Source organism: Carassius auratus, chromosome 34, assembly GCF_003368295.1.
Source record: "Carassius auratus strain Wakin chromosome 34, ASM336829v1, whole genome shotgun sequence".
In the NCBI taxonomy this organism is placed as follows: Eukaryota; Metazoa; Chordata; class Actinopteri; order Cypriniformes; family Cyprinidae; genus Carassius; species Carassius auratus.
In genome coordinates, this window is record NC_039276.1 from 10,079,388 (window position 1) to 10,101,008 (window position 21,621).

The window sequence follows — 21,621 nt, forward strand, 5'->3', positions numbered from 1 at the left end:
TTCTAGAAGTTCACTGTACAAAAATATGATGACAGTGTTTCAGGTTTAATGGGATGGCATATCAATTTATGGCTTGTAACTATACATTTAATTTAGTGATGTATGTTTATATATACAGTTTTACAAAATTTGCACTGTGATGATCACTATAATAATACAGGTAGTAAAATAGAGAGCCACATAATGAATCACAGTTCATCACATATTGTTTGTCCATAAAACATGGCCAATATTTATATATTGACAGTGCACAGGTTCATAGAAAAATGACAAACCACCACCAGGATAATACACAATACCAAAATAATGCAATAAATAAAAATGTTTTTTTTTTTTTTAAACCTGTATGATTGACTTTTATGTGTGAAAAAGAAATTACATCAGTATCGATATGAATCAAGAAAAAGTAAGATGGGTAGAGAAAGAGAAAGACAGAGAGTGATAGTGAACGTTTTTTTCTGATATCAAAGCATTGTTACACTAAATCAAAGCTGTTTGGAATAATTGTGGAAGAAAAAAAAAGGCTGTTTAGTGAGAAAGGGACAGAGAAAATGTTGGATTGTGAGTGGGATATGCATAGGGTTATTGACTTTTTTTTATGTGTGAGAATATATATATATATATATATATATATATATATATATATATATATATATATATATAGATAGATAGATAGATAGATAGATAGATAGATAGATAGATAGATAGATAGATAGATAGATATTTTTTTTTTTACTGTTTTTGTCAATGCAATGAAAGTCAGTTGGGTCCTAAATAACATTACCCCACAGACTTTCACTAAATCCATATCCGTCTCATAAACAATCTTTTTTTTAAAAATAATATTATTTTGTGTTCTGCAGAAGGAAGTCTTACTGGTTTAGAATACTATGAGGGTTAGTAAAGTATGGAAAAATGTTCATATTTTTTGTTGAAGTATGCATTTCGGTGCAGATTTCATAAGATACAAAAACTTTTTCTTGATTCATATTGGAACTGATGTCATCTCTTTTTCAGGTTCCATCTAGCAACCCCCTTTCTTTACCTAAGAACACATATGCAATCACACACCCCTCCTTTATATCTTCCCCTCTTGCAGGATCAGGGGAGCAGCTTGTGGTAACATTTGTATCATTTGGCTGCAGCAAATCCCACAGCTTTTTTCCTGAAAAGAAGCAGCCACCTTAAAAAGGGGGGGGGTTCTACTCCAGTGAAGCCCCTGTCTTTTTCCTGCTCTCAGCCTGTGCTCAGCAGTCTGCATGCCCCTCACCATCGCTTGCAAATCCCCCTTTATCCGCTGGCAGCCAGATGGGGTGGCAGGAATAATAGGCAGAGCCTGATGAGCACCATTCAATTTGTCCAGCCGTGTAAAGGAGCTTGTAAGCCGTTCCATTTGAGCAGGGTGTAATAGTAGCCAGGGGAGCAGAGGCTATGTTAAGACTTAATTACCTACTAATGGCTGTTGTAGGGACAAAAGACTTCTGTAGACCCCAACAACTTACACTCCTGTAATAGAGGAGAAGGAAGGGAGTAGAAGGGGAGGGGGGCTGTTTATTGAGATGTTGTGGCCAGAAATTTTTGATGTCCATATGTCAAAAATGTCATCAGCACAACTTTAAGTTCACTATGCATGAGATGTGTGGATGGAAAGAAGAAAAGACTTTGCTTCATGTACTTTGATTTTCTTCAGAAAGCCATTTGGGTTGGGAGAAAAGTTTTTCTTTTTCGTTTTCCTTTTTCATTCTTTTTTCTTTTCTTATTCTCTTTCTTTTTCAGTTGGAGGGAAGATTAGCAGGATTAAGACTGGCTCACATATGCTGCTCTTCACTACTGGCATTCATCACAACACAAGCCCAACTGCCACCCAGACGGGGAGAGAAAGAGAAAGAAAAAGAGTGAGAGTGAAAGTTTTTCTCTGATATTAAAGCATTGCTACACTAAATCAAAGCTGTTTGGAATAATTTTGGAAGAAAAAAAAGGCTGATTAGTGAGAAAGGGACAGAGAAAAAAATGTTGGATTGTGAGAGGGTTATGGAAGAGGATGCAAAAGCATTTATGATGGAAAATAGCTAAAGAGGTGTAGGACATACAGTGTGGTCAAAAAGTATTTATTTATTTATTTTTACTAAAAAAAAGTTGTGGGATTTTGATAATTGTTGAAAAAAATATGATGAAAAGGTTAATACTGAGTACTCTCCAATCCATTTTAAGCAAGATTGTGACACTGATCATGTAAATTTTACTGGATAACCTGATTGTCAGCTATTTTCATTTTTAAAAAACTTTAATGTACCTTTTTATTGCTTTGTGTTGTTTTACCTTGGCATGAAAACTTAAGGCTGCTTTGTGGGTTTTTTATGACTAAGGGAGTGACAGCAAATTTGGCTAAAAGCATCTGCTAAATACATGAATGTACCCCTTTTGGTCATATAAACAAGCAAGTAGGAATGTAAAAAATATTTGTTGTGGTTTCCATTTACCACTATAGAAGATTGCTCAATGACAAATTCTGCTTTTGAGAACCCCGGAAAAAATTGAAGATGTCCATTTTAAAATGATTGAAAAACAGAATCATTTTCACTAGTGTTTTTAGTGAATTGTATTTATTTTGGAAATAACTCCCAGTTGGATTAATAAAACAGGATGAGAAAAAAAATGTCTGACTAAACACCACCTCAGTTTTACAGAACAACAAAAAATGTTGAAGATGTAGAATGTGCCATGACACGACAGTTAGATGTAATGCATAGAAAGACATGCTTTCAAGTACTGTAAAACACTGTACTCATGTTGAGTTTGGGGTTAACCATGCAAAAAAAAAATGGTGACACTTAACTCCAGGTGGATTCATTAGCTTAAATATGACTGCAGTTACAGCTCTGGCTAATTTAGCTCTTAGGGTTAACAGTTTTCACACATATACACACATCTGCCCACCTCATTATTGGAATGCATACGCAAACACATCATTATCTCATAAAGGTAATGAGAAAAGAAGAGTCTGGCGTTGCCAACCGGCAGAAATTAGCACTCAGTCTCCCTTCACACTCATCCAACAGGCTAACATTCATTCACCCTGAGGTGGCAAAAGCTCTGCTATCTTCCTCCCTCTTTCTCTGAGGCAGGCCCTCATTAAACAAATAGTCTTGTCTTGTATTGTCTTGTAACGTCTTGTATTATTATTATTATTTTTTAGTTTTTCTAAAATCCTGTCAAATGTGCACAAACTACTAGCTACTACTAAATATTGTAGAAACATAATTTTCTGTAAAGTTGCTTTGTAACGATTTGTTTTGTAAAAAGCGCTATACAAATAAACTTGAATTGAATTGAATTGAATTGAAATAGCTTTTAATTAAATAAATGACATAAAATGTATCCAGTTCTGTATTTTTGTCATTTCAGCTGATTAAATTTTCTGCACCTGAACTGTGAAGTTTGAATAAGCTGTAAAATTCTGTGGAACCTGGCATTTCTCTCTCTCTCTCTCTCTCTCTCTCTCTCTCTCTCTCTCTCTCTCTCTCTCTCTCTGTTTTTAAGCAAATATGTGAAAACTCACAGTATCACTTTGCATCAGTGTACATTTTATGCATATTAAATTTATTTAAATAATTACAATTGCAGCAGTGACAAGTGGTCCACAAAACTTTAGAATCAAGGACATTGCTCATTAGGCTTTCACGCAGCACTGTAATCACATAAGTGGCCAGTGTTCATGCTGAGAGTCTTGTTTAGGCAGGTCTGTAAAAAAATTAATGTACATCTTTGTCATTGGCTCATTGTGATCTAAATCAAGAGGTAATGACGTCAGCCAAACATGCGCTTAATTAGCCTTAATTGGCAACATTCTCGGCGGACTACAGTTACCAAAGTTTGTTTGAATCGAGGGCAGACCAACCCCTGTCTTTCTCTTTCTGTAATTGCTCCCATGACAGTTGGCAGTCAGTGTGGGTGCGTGTGAATTTGTGCGCATTCTTCCCCGGGTGACATTTTAGATAATTATATGCGCGAGGAATAAACTGCAGCTCTGACAATAGGGTTTTTTCTGTCCCCCCGTTTCTAATCCAGACAGTCGCGGCATATATTACCATTTCGCTACACTTAACAAGTGAGATTACCGGAATTCATAATGAAGGAACTGAACTACAATTTATCTCCGACACCGCCGTTTTAAACCAACTCATTTGCATAAGCGTATTTAACGAGAGTAAACAAGCAAACAGACAGACGGGATCTGTCCGCACGGGGAAAACAACCCAACTACAAGAGCTTATAGATGCTTCAATGAAAATATGTTTAAGACCTTGATCTGGGGAATTCTCTCACCTGTGGAGTCAGAAGAACAGACACATGACTATCTATCTATCTATCTATCTATCTATCTATCTATCTATCTATCTATCTATCTATCTATCTATCTATCTATCTATCTATCTATCTATCTATCTATCTATCTATCTATCTATCTATATTAAAATAGGCTATGTAGCTATACAGCCTGCGTTTATAGAGGCTATGTCCAATTAATTTCCAAAGTAAAAGCGAAATGTAATTGCTCATTTATGGGCGCTGTGTGTAACCCGCCCGTTTATGCCCTCCTCTTCTACCCCAAACAATAACTTCTGTTTGCCCATATTGGCCTAATTGATTTGTTTCAGATCATAACCGTTAAAAGCCATTTTACACGCCTCGTTTATTAACGATTTAAATGGGCTTAACGGCTGAAATTATTAGTCAGCTGTCCTGCGCCCGCAAGGGGTCACCGGGTTAAAACAATATGAGCGCATTCAAACCGCAAAACAGTGTCTGCAACTGACCGCGCTCCATCCGGCGGGATATATGCACGGTATATCACCAAGAAAATCTTCCGTCGGCATTTTGCATCCATTCTCCATCACACTATAGAAAAACTGTCTATGACCATCAGCTTCCTGAGCTGCATTTTTCAAAGCTAATTAATTCGTATGAATCCAGTGAGAAATGTTAGCTAAAACTAATATGTAATGTAAGCTATTATCAATTTAATAATAGGCTAATAATGAATATTTTCAAAAAATAATATGTACAATTTTAATTATGCTAAATGGTGGCTTATAGCCTATATTTAGCTCTAGCCTATCTTGATTTAGCCTACAAAAAATAAATAATTAAATTTATTGTAGAATATTGTAGAAACATAATTTTCTGTAAAGTTGCTTTGTAACGATTCGTATTGTAAAAAGCTCTATACAAATAAACTTGAATTGAATTGAATTGAATAAAAAATAATAAAAAAAATTAAAACGCAGGGGTAGTGTACTATTTAGAGTTTTGAAAGTTTAAAAATTTGTCCACGCATGCATCACTTAACTTAATATCTTTAGGACAGTCTGCACAGTTTGTTCAACCGACTCACTGTAATCCAAACCTAACGATGCTCTATGAGGATACACCATATGCGAAGTGTGTCTAATGTATTTAATGAAGCCTCGATTTTTTTTCTTTGCAATGACATCAGGTTTTAGGGCCCCCACCCACTGGAGCTCATTGGTTCTTGATGGGCTGTCGGAAAAGCGTTGACATTGTCCCGGTGTCTTGCCCCGGGTGGTGGGGAGGAGGGACCTACTATAAAATAACCCCCGTCACTCTCGGGCGTGCCAAACACAAACAGTGCACGAGTGAACTGGAATAACGAGGAAATTCTTCAAAGCCACACACTAGCACGCGCTTGCACCTGCTACCGGTAAATTTGAATATATAGAAAATATTGATTAATTTGTAAAAATGTATAAAAGCAATGTGGATTAGTAAAGGTCAGCATTATTTAAACGATTAGCTTAAATAATGTTCTCTTTGCAATTATTCAGTGGAGTAATTTATTTGACTGTTTTGGCATATTAGATAATCGCTAACTTCTGGTCATAATTATATTTTTATAGTTTGCTGAACTGGCAAACTGTGTAACACATTTTACAGCTTTACTTGTAAACTTATTGCGCAGGCGAGTTGCAAAGAATCTCTAGGACATACTAGGACTTTAAATCTGCTGCACTGCATTTAATAAAGCCGTAGCCTATTACCGTTTTTTTTTTTTTTTTACTTTTCGTAATTATTTCGTATTAAATTTGTTTTGAGTTTTAGATTTTAATCATTCTCTACTTTTAAAGGAATATTGACATCTGCGAGAATCTGAAAGCGCACTGAACACCATGGACTCCGACACGAGCCGAGTGTCCAGTAGACCTTCTTCTCCTGAAGGCGATGATCTCTTCCTGTCCTCTGTCAAGAAGTCAGTGGGTTTCTCCGGTGCCGTCTCCTCCACGCAGATCGATTCTTCTCCCGAGTTAAGAGTTACAGACCTGCAGGGCGTCTCCAGCGCCGACGAGGACGCAGTCACTCTGAAGATGCTCTCCAAAAAGGACCGTAAACTTCTATCCGAGACTGAGCTGCAGAGCATGCGCCTCAAGATCAACAGTCGCGAGAGAAAACGCATGCACGACCTTAACATCGCCATGGACGGGCTCCGGGAGGTTATGCCCTATGCCCATGGGCCATCCGTGCGCAAGCTCTCCAAAATAGCCACCCTACTGCTGGCACGCAACTACATCCTTATGCTGAGCAGCTCACTGGAGGAGATGAAACGGCTTGTAAGTGAGATCTACGGAGGAGGTAGCGGGGCTCATCACACCTCCTTCCATCCGTCCAGCTGTGGCACCCTTACCCACGCGGCGGGCGCTCCGTTACCGGGTCATCATGCTGCTGTCTCGCATTCGTCTCACCCGGTGCACCATCCTCTGCTTCCACCAGCAGTGTCAACTGCCGTATCTCTCTCCGGCCCGGGTCTCTCAGCCGTCAGGCCGCATCACGGACTCATCAAAGCACCAACAGCCAGCGCTGGCACACTTGGCGCTGGTTTCCAGCACTGGGGTGCGGGGATCCCGTGTCCGTGCAGCATGTGCCAGGTTCCTCCGCCTCACGTGCCCGGTATGAGCACCGTCAGCATGTCACGACTGACAAGTGACTCAAAATGAAGTAGCCTATACTGAACTTTGATAAAAAATCTTTGAGACGGAACCATAGACTTTATATAAAAGCTGTATTATCTTGTTTATCAGTTTATGGCTGAACAATTGTTTTTGGAAAGCACAAATAGTTCTGAAGCGAAGAAAATGGATCAAAGCCACTAACATAGTTTTCTAACACTTAAGAGTTCTTAGGGTTTACTATCCATGTGCATTTCTGTGTATAAAGTTTGTGAAAATGGCATATCTTACTCTTTTTAGCCTTGAAACAAGGGACTTTTATTTACAAAAGAAGTTTAATGCGAAACAGATTCATAGGATAATTAAATATAATTAAAACTTACAATTCATTATGCAGTTAAAGATTGCTAGTTTAATGGGCAATTACTGTTAGACGAAATTATACATTAAAAAGTTATAGAACTTTTAAAAAAAACATAATGGCACTGTACTGTGTAAATATGTAGATAGCGTTTGTACAGTTTGAAAGATTTTATATTACCTTCCTCAGTTTATGTTTGGGGTCAGAATTCATTTGCCAAGCGTTGTCTGTAATAGGAAGTATGCACCTGTTCATCTCTCTGTCTCTCTCTCTCTGTCTTTATCTCTCCCTTTACTTTTCTGGCTTTCCATTTTTGTTATTTTTTATCTTTTCTCTCTGCATAAGCTTACCCGACATGGCCGATGCAAAGAATGATCAGCTTTTATTTTTTTATAATAAAGTGTAAAAGGATATTTATTTACTTATTTTGATGGTATTTTCAAATTAATGTACATTGAATGTTTGAGTCCTAACTGTAAAATAAATGTTGTAAAATGATGCATTTATTTGCTTGTTTGTGCTTGATTAATTAACCTAATTTATAATAATAATTATCATTATTATTCAGTGTGCAAAATCTATCTATCTATCTATCTATCTATCTATCTATCTATCTATCTATCTATCTATCTATCTATCTATCTATCTGTCTGTCTGTCTGTCTGTCTGTCTGTCTGTCTGTCTGTCTGTCTGTCTGTCTGTCTGTCTGTCTGTCTGTCTGTCTATCTATCTCGAAACTTCAACACGTCAAAAAATAATATTAAAAGAAAATTAAATTACAGCGCTGTTGGATTGAAAAAAAAGGTAGCTATTCTTGGAAACAAATCAGTTACTCACTCGTGAGGTCATCAAACAGAGAGTGTTCAGAGCAACACCATTTAGTTAATTTAAACTGGAACAAAGGCGGTCTAAAAAGAGTGCGAATGTTCTTCCTTCGAGCTTATAGATAAACCCCACAGTAAGTTTTATATTGTAATGTTTAATTTTTTAATATAGTTTATATTTTATTTAGTGTTTTAGGCTAGACGTTTTTTTCATAAGTAACAAATAATGCTTGATACATTGTGTAAATCAATTTTTTAGTTACGAATGATTGTTTTTTTCAAACGCAATTTATCCCAACTGTATGGTTTAAATTTACACATTATCCTAGACTACTATTAGATGTTTATACAGGCAAATTAAACTAAGCTGCAACTGAATAACGAGTATCTTTATAACTAATAAAAACACAGAGAGAGAGAGAAATCACTTAATTGATCATTCTAATCAACGCAAATTCACCACCATTGCATTCGTTTGCGTTAGAATGACAAAATAGTTTATTATAACCCAGTAATTCTGAACAGAAGGATAACCGTTGATTAAGTTCCTATACAGATTGAGAGAAAATATAAATTCCAGCCTATGGTCAGAGAGAGAACAAGTTAGTGTGATATAATGAATGTGTTATAATGACTTCACTTACACTTGACTTCTGTCACCTGTGTGAACACTCTTATCTGTCAGCCAATGATTCTGCTGCTTTTGGCAGTTTTCCAAATGAGACCTTGTAGATTTTCTAATAAACATTTATGAAGCATGTCCACTTCATTCTGGAAAGAATGAGATAACCTTCATGTTTTAAGCTTCAAGGAGGAGATCATTTATTTAGAATGCAGGAAACGTATTTGAAGTCTTTCCCTTCACACAATAGGCAAACAAATTAAATAAATAAATAAAAATAAACCTGGAGCTGCGAGATGGAGGGAATAAATTAAGGTATATTAAGTGGGATACAAACTAAACGCCAGCTGCTGGATTGCAGATTGCTCTTTCTGTTGCAATGTTTTCCAAGGGATTTTTGAGCTGGAACGATATGGAGTAAAGCTGGCTTTTGAATATTCATATTTGCCACTTGTTTATTTGTCTATATTTTTAAACATTCATTGTATTATTATAATTTGTTCCATTTTTTTTATTTTTTTATTTTTACAAAATAAGGAGTCATTCATATTTTATATGGACAAACGTAACTGATTATTATAGAATTTTTTTTTATTCTTTATTTTTTTTACTTTTTTTTATCTGCCGATTTATTTTGGGCAGTTTAAAATCATCATGCCAACTGAATAATTTAAATTGAACAAAAATGTCTCATATACATCATCAAATCTTCACGAAAGTATTTTAAAGTTTCAATAAAAAAAGGACTGCACCCTTAACAGCAGTCAGTGTAATAGTAATGTCTACCCCGGATTGAGCTCCATGAAAGCAAACAGGCTGCTGATGTCTTGTCTTCCTCCACTAACATCTGCTTGTTAGTAATCTTCAGCCGCCTCGCCCATTTGCTCCGCGTAAAATGCAATTACTCCGAAAGGTAATGAGAATTACACGCTATCACGTTTCCAAATTAATCAGAGCTGCACCTCCCCCTGCGGAGCCACTGAACACAGTCCACCTTAACGAAGGCCTCCTCTCAATCAGACTTGCTGACACATATTTACAGATACTAATATACCGTAACTAATAAATCTACATATATGCTAACGTGTCATGAGTCCAGTAACAACTGCACTTTAGTAGCCGACGTCATCGCATACAGATCATTGCATAGCAGATCAAACAAATATGATGTCAGTGTAAATTAACTGAATGTACATAATCTGTTGCATTATATAAAGTAACTGTTTACTATACTGTTAGAAAAAGTAGGCTATAAATGAAACCTTTTTCAGAAGATAGCGACTATTTTATTCTGAAGAAGGCTACAACACTCTCATGCATTTTCACAGATTGTGTTTAGTGTTTAATGTTTATTATGTGTGTGTGTGCCAGGTGATTTTAAACTCAGATCTTAAAGCCATCTTTAAATCCTCTGATTCAGCACAGATGTTGGGCCATTCAGAGGCAAACACTAGGCCTTGTTAGCCCAAAGGATTACAGCTAGAGGATTGAAGAGATGCATCAAAGGTGGTGGAAAAAAAAACAAATAGTGTGGAGAAAAAGAAGAAGAGCCAAAATAAATAAATGAAGTGCATCTGTTGCATTGTGGGACAATTGAAAGTAACAAGAAAGAAAGATGGGGAGAAAAGTAAAGTTATCCACTTTGTCTCCTTCAGTCCTAAAATGTGTTTTTGGGCCTCTCAGTTTCATTGATCCATCATCTTTATAGCAAGTGTCAGTCATTTATCATAATCATTTCAAGAAGTATATTTTAGAGGAGGAGCAGACGGATGATTTGAGGAACCCATACAGTGGCCATATGAGAGCACAAATCCCCAGGGTCTAGTGTTTATCTCACCCTCCATCATCTGTTCATCCTTATGTAACACACCCCATGGAGAGGAGGACATTTCCATGTAAAAGTCATTGTATTATTCTTTATTTTAGATTGTTGGGATTCATTGAGTGTCTTGTGATGATTGTATGATTAAAAAACATTGCGTGAAACAAGACTGGCATGAATTTGGGTGACATATTCTTCTGCATATATATGAAGAGTTCAGATGCAAAAGCCTCTAAATGCCATCTGAAATTTTCATCTGAAATTAGGATTTTTATCAGGCTCCTATATTTATGTTCAGTTATTTCACTTTAATAGCCTGGAAAAGGACCTGCACATTGCCATTAAAGTAAAATGGCTCAACCTAAGCATAGGAGCTTGATAAAAATCCTAATTTAAGATGCAAATTTCAGATGGCATTTAGAGGCTTTTGCATCTGAACTCTTCATATATATATATATATATATATATATATATATATATATATATATATATATATATATATCAAAGTTTGAAAGTGAGATCATTTTTTTTTCAATTTGTCTCTTTTTCAGCTATTGCTATTGGGGTTTTGGGAGTGAGTGAGAGAGAGTAAGAGAGACATGTGCGTCTGGTGCTTGTTTTCAGGTCATGAGCTGGGGTGCTGTGTGCACCTAAAAGTCTATGATTTTAAATCCAGTGCACTGTCATACAGGGTGGATCAATGTGTTTACTGAGAGTCAATGTGTTTACTGAAAGAGACTAAGACAGATGGAGCAGAGAAACTGAGAGAAAAAAAAGATAGAAAGATGTGCATTAAGAATGTTTGAGCGGTTAAAGAAAGGAGATAATCCTGTAAGGGGATGAACTCTTGGATATTCATGACTGGCTGAGTGTGGATGCTCTATGAAAAGAGGACAGGGCCTTGACAACTTAACATCAAAGAGCACCATGGGAGCTCCACAGGCCAATAAGGGTTTGTACCTGCTGGACTTTTTGTTTGTGGCTTTTTTTCTGTCCAGCTGAACCTTTTCAGAGAAATGATCTTATGTGCAGTGTCCTTTCAGAAAAACTGTGTGTGTGTGTGTGTGTGTACCTGATTACTTTGTTCTGCAATCTGATCCTGTTCTGGCATATGTCTCTCTTTTTCAGTCCACTGGGAACACTCTCATTCTCTGTCTTTCTGCAGCACAAAATCATATTAGTAACTTTAAGGAGTGAGCAAGAAACTTTCTGCCAACTTCTGTCATCGCACACATGCTTTCACATACACACTCTGTCTTGTATTGCTGCATTTATCTGGGGTGTGTTGTGTGTGCATGTGTCAGGGTGGTTGATGTATGGTTGATTGATAGAGGTGTTCCGCTCTCAGTTTGCATGGGTCGCCTGACTCTTCTTTTCTCTCATTTATCTTCACTCATTTTCAGCCGCCTTCACAAGTGTCTGAGAATCCATTCTTCATCAGGCCTACACTTCCTGAATGGAGGGCAGACGACACTATAGCTAACATTCAACACCAAAAAGCTAAATTAGGTAAATTACTCTGTACAAATGCTATATTCAAACAATGGGAAATATAATCAAACAATGGAACATCTCGTTGCCTTGTTGAGTTTAGGCATCTTTGGCTGGTTAATTTTTTTTCTTTCCTGTAACATTTTTACCACTTTCTACCCTTTTTTTCCTTTTGGTCTCTCTGGCTTGTCCCTTTTCATGTTGTCTTCTTGTCTTTTCATCTAGTCAATGAGTTATTCCATGTCTTCTCCGCAAACCTAGTTAGTAAAAAAATGAGTGGAACTACATGGGCACGAATATAGGTGACACATTCTGAAGCATAAATTCATTCATTTCTGCCTCAATGCATTTACATAACAAATGATTACATTTTATTTAAACATACCTTTAAGAGGGGAATTTAAAGGATAAATGATTTAAGGGATAAAGAAAAAAATAAAGTATGTATTGTAAAGTAAACCATTTGAACTTTGCATCACTGGAAATTACTGTGGGTTGTTCAACATTTCTATCATAAAACATTTGTCCGATATTAAATGCTTAGCTACTTGCATCTTCCCTTGCACTCTTTTACTGTTAAAACTAAAGAGTTGCACTGGAATACATCTTCAGTTTCCATGAACAGTAAAGTAGACCTTCTGTCTATTACATAATTTTTGATGAGAGCTGTTAGTTGAAGAATGCCATCCTAAAAAATTAACAAAGATAATGTTGTGTAATGAAATTTAGCAGAGCAGCATCAAGAATATCAAATACTTGGTGGAACAATTTCACCATATATGATTAATGGGAGAGATCCCTCAAAGTTCAATTCAAATAAAGCCCATAAACTGAAAGGGAGTCAATTATTTAATTCTGAATGTTGCACAACCCTAATACACAAAAATGAATGCCGCCTGAATATTAATGAGTTTATCAATCTAAAAGATGCATTGCAATAATTAGAAGTGAAGCAAAGAAAGGCAGGAGCTGTCCTAGAAATGGTTACTTCACCCACACAATTTATATGTCAAGATCAAAAGATGTGAATGATGAAGCTTACTCACAAAAACTCAATGGCCTTTGCATTTATTCCTAAATCACTGCTGTAAAGAGATCAACAAAAAGGTAAAAACCATGAAATGGAATTCTGTCTCATAAAAGGATTATTATTATTTTTTTTTTACATGAAGCCTTTTGGCATGGCATTCTGCAATGCATATGTTCAATGTGACGTGTCAAAGTGAGTGCTCTTATTAGTGAAATGTGACACACATGGCAGCTGGCATTGAGTAGCCCGTGACAGCTATAATCAGTGTGTCTTCAGCAGGACCGCTTCAGAGCGTGTGTTTGAAGAACAATCCCCAGCACTCTCTGGATGTCAGTGTGTGTATGATTTTGAGTCCGTTGTGTCAACTGTTCTTCGGGCAACTTGACAAAAGGCCCATGGGGTGACTCTTCGCCTCGTCTCAACCATCTGAGAAGCCAACCGTTCTGTCCAGGCCAACCTTTCCCAGAGCATGCTGGGAGTCACAATACCCAGCCTTCAGCTCATTGGTTCCGCCTTATTAACAGCTTGTAATCTTCTCATATCCATGGCCGCTGGCCCAGAGCAACATGTCAAGCAGGGTTCACAGCGCTCTGAAGCTCGAGACAGTTCACCTCCCCCATGTCAACTTTTTTACAGCATCTCCACCAGATACACATTCGTGACAGTGAATGTGAATCACCTGATGGAGTTTGAGGCCTTCAAGTCTCACCCTCCACACCTGCTTCTCTCCAGGAGAGAGATCTGTTTCTGTTTCATCTGTTTATTTCTCATTAGAACTTTTCTTTATACAGGTTTATTGGTGTGCAAGACAGCTCTGCAGTATGTGCAGTACGGACACAATCTGGCGAAGGGCTGGCCAGCCGGCAGTTGAAATATCATGCTCCGCATTTAGCATACGTTTCTCGGCATCCATGGTCTGGTGATGAATATGGACTATGTTACTGATTTTTTGCATCAGCTTGTTTTGTGACCTTCTACATCATGAAAAACAGCTAGCAGTGCAAGCTGTCAACGTTAGCACAGGTACTCCAGCTTCTTTATGCCCAATGTTTCCTTGTTTTGTTTCTGGGTAATTAAGCTCACGTGTCTGTCAGAGAGGCTTTCCACTGGTGCACAGAACTGTTTTTGAAATAAGAGAAGGGAGTGAGAAATTGTTGGCAAAAGGAGTGGTTGATAAGATGTATTTTTTGAAACAGTAACTTGAAAATAAATTACAGAAAGGCCTATAGCTTGATCAATGTTTTTCCAAATGGGTATTATTTTTGTTTTCATCAGAGGTCAGGTTTTTCATCTTCTTTGGAACTGTTTTCCAGAATGTACTGGCATCTCTTTTTCATACAATGAAAGTGAATGGGGTTTTAACTGTCCATTCGCTGAGGCTGCGTGATCTCAGTTGCATTTGTGTACATTCAAAATGTCAAGATGCATCATCAAATATCAGTAATGTTGATTCATCCCTTAGTGAACAGAACAACATATTATTTACAGCAATCCACATATGATACAGAGATATTCAGCTTAAAATTGATTCGTTTTCCCTTTTAATTTTGTTGTGGGGGCAGTTGAAACGTTTTTACATGATTAAGTTATCGTGCATGTGTGTGTTGTATGTGTCTCTTAGAGATGGGAACCCCAGCAGTGCCAAGGGAACACACGTTTTACTAGTAACTACAGGAAACAGGCTTGGTGTGAATGAGTTGATTGAACCCCCAGGTGCAGCTCCAGAGACCCAGCCCAAGTTTGCCGGATTGACCCAGACGGAGCACACTATGACCACAAAGACAGCCCTCATCTCCCCCTTGCCTGGCTCCAATGGTCCCTGACCCTTTATAGCCTTGTCATGAAACCCACGGAGGCAATCGGCACTGGGGGCAGGGGGTACGGATGTGAGCCCCCCGGCACTGCGCCACCCCATTCAACTCCCCACAAACTGGACGGAAGGACAGAGAGAGCGGGAGGGGGGCGTTGTTGTGGGTGGACACCAGGTTCTTTCTTTCCCCTCTCTTTTTCATCTCTTCTCTCTGTCTCTGTGTCAGAGCAGGTGTCCCTTTCGGCCCTCTCTTCTCACCCTCCCTCCTTTCTGTCGCCGTTTCTTTTCACACACACGTTCACAAACGTACAGCTGACGAACATCCCAGCTCTAATCCATCACAGGCTGTCTTTTATAGGTTAGCTAGAGGCACACACACTTCCACACACCCCAACACACTGGCAGGTTGTGTTCTGTTGCCCTGCAGGTGCCTGGCGTTCCGATTGCTCTTTAAAATCTCTTTCCTGTCTGAGCCTACGAGTATGCGTGCATGGATGCCATGATACCATTCACCGGGACCGGGTGCCGCCACCTTCTTACCCTCCTCTCACCCCTGCAAGACAAACAGAAGATTCTGTGTTCTCACCTCCTGCTCTCAACGTGAACAACATGCTTTCTGTTTATGTCTCTTCCTTCCTCTCACGTTTAGAGGGAGGCTAAAAGAAAATGTGTCAATAGTTTGGGAAAAGAGATAATTACACTGTTTGTATGTTTTACAATCAGTCTTTCACTGTCCGGTTTGCCACCTGTACCGAGAATCATTAGGCCTTCTATTTGTTGGCTCACTTGTTAATTTGCTTCCTCAGTCAATCACTAAAAAAATCAATGTCACCATATATCCTATCCATGCAAAAATATAACAGTATTGCATTGATATAAGCAGAAATAAAGACATCTTCAGAACCCATTTAATAAATATGGGGCATGTGCTCACAGTCAGGGTTTTCAACCATTTGAAATGTTGATCAAATCATTAGCATGGAGGGCAGATGAGGGGGCGTCAGGAACAGAAATTGAGAGAGTGAGTGAGAGAGAGAGAGAGAGATTGAAAGAGTAACCCATTAGCTCATTACAGCAGTCCTTCTCTCATATTCTTCTAATGGTTAGGGAGTGTGTTAGTTAGCCATAGTTTAAAGATCTCCATGAAGGACAACTACATGGACAAAAGAGCAAACAATCTAACTGAGCATTTAACTGTTTTTAGGAAGATTAACTCGTGACTAGATGAAAATGTACTTGAAGAAGTGAACTGCTTTATTGTTACTCAAGAAATCCCTGGAAGAACATCTGGAGCGTGCGGACCAATAGCTTGAAGGTAAAGTCTTTGCCTGCTAACAGGACTGAGCAACACAACAACTATAAAGCGATCACCCCAAAAATTCAAATTTTGCCATAATTTACTACATTTTGTGTGTTCCAATTGATGTTCTGTTCATGTTGTTCTTTCTTCTGTGGAACACAAAGGATGGCATTTTGAAGGCGTTTCTGTGCAATGAATGTCGTTTTGGATCACACTGACTTTGAATGCAAGGTCAAAAACAGACAATTTTCAAAATATGTCCCACAGAAGAAAGAATGTCAAACTTAATTTGGAAACAGTTGGAACAACATGATGGTGAGTAAATAATGAAGAATAGAGAACTTTAATTTCTTGGCTAAACACATTCTGTAAATCCCAAAGATAACATGCTGAGTTTTAAATTTTTCTCCCATATTCTAATCATGTTTTCTTAATATCTTCTTCCAGAATGCAGGCTGTGCCTGGTTTTAGGTGCAGAGAGCAGGGCGAGAGCTCTTTGCAGCAACTCATGCCAAGAATGGTTCGGGTAACGGGAGCAGGAGGACCAGGTTCCAGTGCTGAGGGTCTCCAGGGGCCTCTCAGATCTTTGAAACCCCCTCGTGAGCTTAGTGTGGAGGAACAACAGGAGCTACGGAGAAAGATCAACAGCCGTGAGAGGAAGAGAATGCAGGACCTCAACGTGGCCATGGATGCTTTACGAGAGGTCATGGTGCCCTACTCTTCTCCCACTGGTGTAGGTGGAGCACTGCAGCACCCTTACCTCCCTCCTGGAGCCCCTCCGACCGGACGGCGCCTGTCCAAGATCTCCACACTGGTGCTGGCCCGTAACTACATCCTGCTCCTAGGCTCCTCCTTGCAGGAGATGAGGCGTCTGCTGGGCGAGGTCAGCATCGGGATGGGCATCAGTGGGACTGTACCACGTCTGCTGCTGACAGGGGGGTGGCCGTTTCTTAACGGGCCAGGACAGCTTCTGCTTTCCCCTCCTGAGCAGCAAATGGGTGCAGCAAAGTGCCCCTTTCTGCTTCAGGGTACCCAGGAGGAGCCCTTGCCATGGGGGTCAGGCAGAATATCGGAGAACCTGGTGTGCCAGTGTGGGGTGTGTCGGACCACACGGGTGGTGCATGTTAATCCCGCCATACGTTTCCCAAAGTGATTCCAACATGGAGAAAGGCTAAAAAAATAATAATTCAAGGAACATGCTATTTTTTTAATGTCTGTGAAGGGTGGGGTGTCTTGGTTAATTTTTCGGTAACATTTTACAAAAAGGTTCAATTTGTTAACCTTAACTAAAAGTTAATAGTTCACCCAAAAACTAAAATTCTGTCATAATTTCTTCACCATCATGATGTTTCCAAACCTGTTTTCTTTGCTGAAACACAAATGAAGAAATGTTCATGTTCCACAGAAGAAAGACAGTATCATAAACAAACACTGAGCAAAACTTGTTCAAATTAGCATTTATAAAAAATTGGTTAATGTTAATTTCCACTTCTACTAATAATTTTTTTACATTTCAAGTGGTATAAAGTATGCATTAGCTAACTAAACCTTTTAAAGTGTTACTAGTTTTTCCTTTTGCAAAACACTATACAGTACATCTCACATATTGTTGTTCTCTCCTTTGTTTTTGCTAAGAATTAAACTAGTAATACTGAAGGAGTGTGTGTGTGTGTGTGTGTGTGTGTCTGTTGTTTGAAACTAGTGCAAAAGTTCATCTCTCTGCACATTTCCTGTTTTTTTTTTTTTTTTATCTTGTCCTCTCAAAGTAAGTGTGTGCATGTGTGTGTGTGCTTGGCTGCATCCAAACGGATTGAAATAATTAATTGTGCACCTCTTTTGCAGCACAAGGATGGAGCCTTTCTTTCACCCCGGCCTCCTCTGAACCCACCTCATTCAACTCCCCAAACAAACCCCACATCAAACCCGACAGCCCCATAATAATTAGACCACACTCATTCTCCAGCTTCACCATCTTTAATCCATTCCCTCGATCGCTGCTTGTCTTGGTTAATGCGTTGACATGGGCCAGTGTGGCACCATTCATTACTCTCTGTGAACAGCATATTCAAACGTCTGGAAAATGTGTTTCCACCAAAAGAGTTCACTTACCTAAATTACAAACAACACCCTCTCCAGCACCCAAACTCTGACATTCACCCCTCCAAAGGCTGGGCGTCTGAAAAAAAGAAGCAATTCTTTCAATCTCAGTGCACAGTGAAAGCCATGAAAGGAGGGAAAAGCAATTCCATCTTGTAGGAAGGGGTGCATGAATGAGAATGCAGATTATAATCATAAGCATGATGATAAAATACAAGGAATAATCGGTCCCACTGCAAAAGGGGATTAGTCCGGCCAGGCGCATGAAAGAGGGCGAGAGGCTGAATGGAAGGAGTCTGTTGCCCATCGCCCTGGACAAAAGGAGAGGTAGATGCCATTAAGTGAGATTAGGGTTAATAGGCCTTGATTTTCTTACAAGGAGGTAAAAAAAGAAAAAGAAGTACAGAGGGGGGAGAGGTGGGACAGAGAAGTAGGAAAGATTAAAGTAAGATGCCCCGACTTAAAACCCTTCTCTTTGCGAGGACGCACACACACACACTTTAACTTGCCACCTCTTACATTTACATATAGCTGCCTTATGTCCGCTGACAACTTGAAGAGATTACCTCACTAATTTTAACCTCACTTCAGTGCTTTTCCTAAAGCCATCTTCTCCTGTTGTTCCCTCCTGAGGTGATAACTTTCTCTCTGATGATGGTGGGCGTATTGTGAGAAGGATGTAGGGGTCTGCTCTCTCTTTGTGTTCATTCTTCAGCTCATCAGTGCAGCTAAATCCAGCCAAAACAAAATGAGACAAAAGAAGAGAAAGTACAACAGGGTGTCCTATTGTTCTCCACAAAATGCCTGTGTCCTGGTACACTTCACTGATATATGCTCTGACCAACCACTGTGTGAGTATGTGTGTTTGTGTGTGTGTGTGTGCTGCATCTGTACTGTGAATTCACAAATTCTCAGATTAATTGATCTGTTTCATTAACTGTTTAATGAGAGTACATTTGGGTAAAACCAATCAATCATGTTTAAGAATGTGTGTAATGTTTTTGATACTTGTGAGGACCAAGTGATGAAAAATGTCCTCACAAATAAAGCAAAACATGTTGAAAATCTAATTATAATGGAAAATGCAGTGGTTTTTAATATTTGCTGTCTCAAAATTGGCCAAATCATGTTTTGCTTTGAATCTACTGATATCACCAAGTGTGCTTCCAATGCTTAAGTGCTGAAATATGTTTACTGAATTATACTATAGTGGAAAAATTTTGAGCATGTTCACATGGGAAAAGTGGTTCATAAATAATTAATAATTGCTTTATTTAATAACAACAGAAGTCAAGCTAGGTAAACGTGAGCATGTTTTTGTGACATATCAGGATACAACTCTGTATAATGACATGGGTATAACACAGGTATTACAAGGAGGGGGTGACTTTTCAAAACGGTTATACTTTACATCACACAGAATGAGTTTTTTTTTTTTTTTTTTTTTTTTTTTTTGAGAAAGTAAAAAGTTTCCTGTGAGGGCTAGGGTTAGGAGTAGGATGTGTGTGTGTGTGTGTGTGTGTGTGTGTTTGTCCAAGTTAGGGCAAGTTATCTATTGGTGAAAAGATGAGGGTGAGAAGATCTCCACTCCTCCTTTCAGAGTTTCTGCACATGTCCCAGGATTTATCTCTCTCCTCTTCATGTTCTTTATTCTAGCAATGCAGCAAAAATAACACCAACCTCTTTGTGACTTATGAAGGGTTAGAGAGTCATCGATATATCACACACACTAACACAAAACACACCACACACATAGATAAAAACTGATCAATTTTCAAAAGTGGAGGACTGTTTTTCTATATGTTCACTATGCAGTTACATTATTAGTTGAGGTAAACACCACTATTACTATTGCTCATACTTACATAAATTTGTTGTTAATGATGCCTTAAATGTTGTGGCTAAAGAGAAATGAACAGTTATTGTCTATGTGATTAGACTTGAATTTAAAAGAAACGTGGGGTGGGTTCATTTACCTTCATTTACATTTACCTATATATATATATATTTTTTTTTTTCGAAATTGCTAGTATATTTAAAAAAGTAATTACAGAGAAACAGAAAGTAAGACACTGAATTAAATGTTAAATTTTGAAATAGAAAGACTGAAATAGTATTATCTTGTAAACATACTCCAATAATGTTTTTACAACGTGCACTAAGATTTTCTTGAGAAAATTTAAAAATCTTTATTTTTTATTTTTGTATTTGGTAATTAATTATTTCAAATGTAATAATTTATTTAAAATAAGCTGACTTAATTAAGTCATAAAACAATTTAAATAAAAACATACTTATACATACATATATATATATATTAGTATTATCTAAGAATCCTATCAATTCATTTTCAAACTTTTTATTGTTTCTGCTCTCTCCATCTCTCTCTCTTCTCAACGTGGGGAGTCTTGGAGATAGGAAATGCTGTGCCATAAATTGCAACATGTGAATGAAAGAGAGAGTGGGAGGGAGGGTGGAACAGGGGACCCCTGTCTACTTCCCACCCCTCTTTTTTATCTCCTTGAGCATTAAAACTCCTGTATTCCCTCATCCATCCATTCCTCCCTCTCTGCCTCCCTCTCCACCCCAAATTCTTGCCTACTGTTCTCCAGGCCAGATCAGCCACACACACTTTACTGGGCCCAGTAATGACCTGTGCCATTAACAGACCTGTTCCTCTCACACCCTCTCTCTGTCACACACACCGTTTTATTGGATTCCATAACAGTGTCTCATTGCCTTTATACCCCTAAGGACTGTGAGTGCTTCAGGGTGGTGTGGCATGGGAACAAACCAGACCCCAGCAGCCTAACACACTCACCATTAAAAAAGAGAGTTAAATTTCTTTCCAAAGATATTTGAAACATTACCAACCAGACATGTTGATCTCCTTCAGTTTATGCATATCAATTCTGGTCTGCTTCTAAATGATGTGCCATTTTGTACAGTTGCCTCAAATATTTTTGACACATTTAATTACAATACCTAACAAAATATAAAACCAATGCTTGACATTTTCTCGGAACTAACTAATTACTTTTAACTAAATACTTGCAAGTCTCTTCAGTTTAGTTAGTTCCCCTCATGTTTACACAGGTGTTCTATAGCAGAGTAACCAGAGTTGATGCTCTGTATTGTCTACACTGTAAAAAATAAATGTATTTTTACAGAAAAAAACGGTAGAATTTAACAGTATTATGACATTTTGACCAGAACTGTGAAATTCCATAAAAATGCTAACTTTTACATCTAATGTACATTTTCCCTGTTTTTTAACTATTTAAATTTGTTACTGCAAAAAA

At 38.2% G+C, this 21,621-nt stretch overlaps 2 protein-coding genes across 3 annotated transcripts; both read left to right on the top strand.

Moving 5' to 3' along the window:
* Positions 1 to 5,612: 5,612 nt before the first annotated feature.
* LOC113053136 (oligodendrocyte transcription factor 2-like) lies at positions 5,613 to 7,816 on the top strand. The gene is made up of 2 exons (XM_026217903.1): positions 5,613 to 5,722; positions 6,147 to 7,816. The coding sequence occupies exon 2, from the start codon at positions 6,189 to 6,191 to the stop codon at positions 7,008 to 7,010; it is 822 nt and encodes a 273-aa protein (XP_026073688.1). The 5' UTR covers positions 5,613 to 5,722; positions 6,147 to 6,188; the 3' UTR covers positions 7,011 to 7,816.
* Positions 7,817 to 15,977: 8,161 nt separating this feature from the next.
* LOC113053742 (oligodendrocyte transcription factor 1-like) lies at positions 15,978 to 17,653 on the top strand. 2 transcript variants are annotated; one of them, XM_026219011.1, is made up of 3 exons: positions 15,978 to 16,237; positions 16,387 to 16,537; positions 16,670 to 17,653. In XM_026219011.1, exon 3 carries the CDS (start codon positions 16,671 to 16,673, stop codon positions 17,373 to 17,375), a length of 705 nt encoding a protein of 234 aa, XP_026074796.1. In that variant the 5' UTR covers positions 15,978 to 16,237; positions 16,387 to 16,537; position 16,670; the 3' UTR covers positions 17,376 to 17,653. The 2 variants fall into 2 exon arrangements, with proteins under 2 accessions (XP_026074796.1, XP_026074797.1); XM_026219012.1 differs by lacking the exon at positions 16,387 to 16,537.
* Positions 17,654 to 21,621: the final 3,968 nt, after the last annotated feature.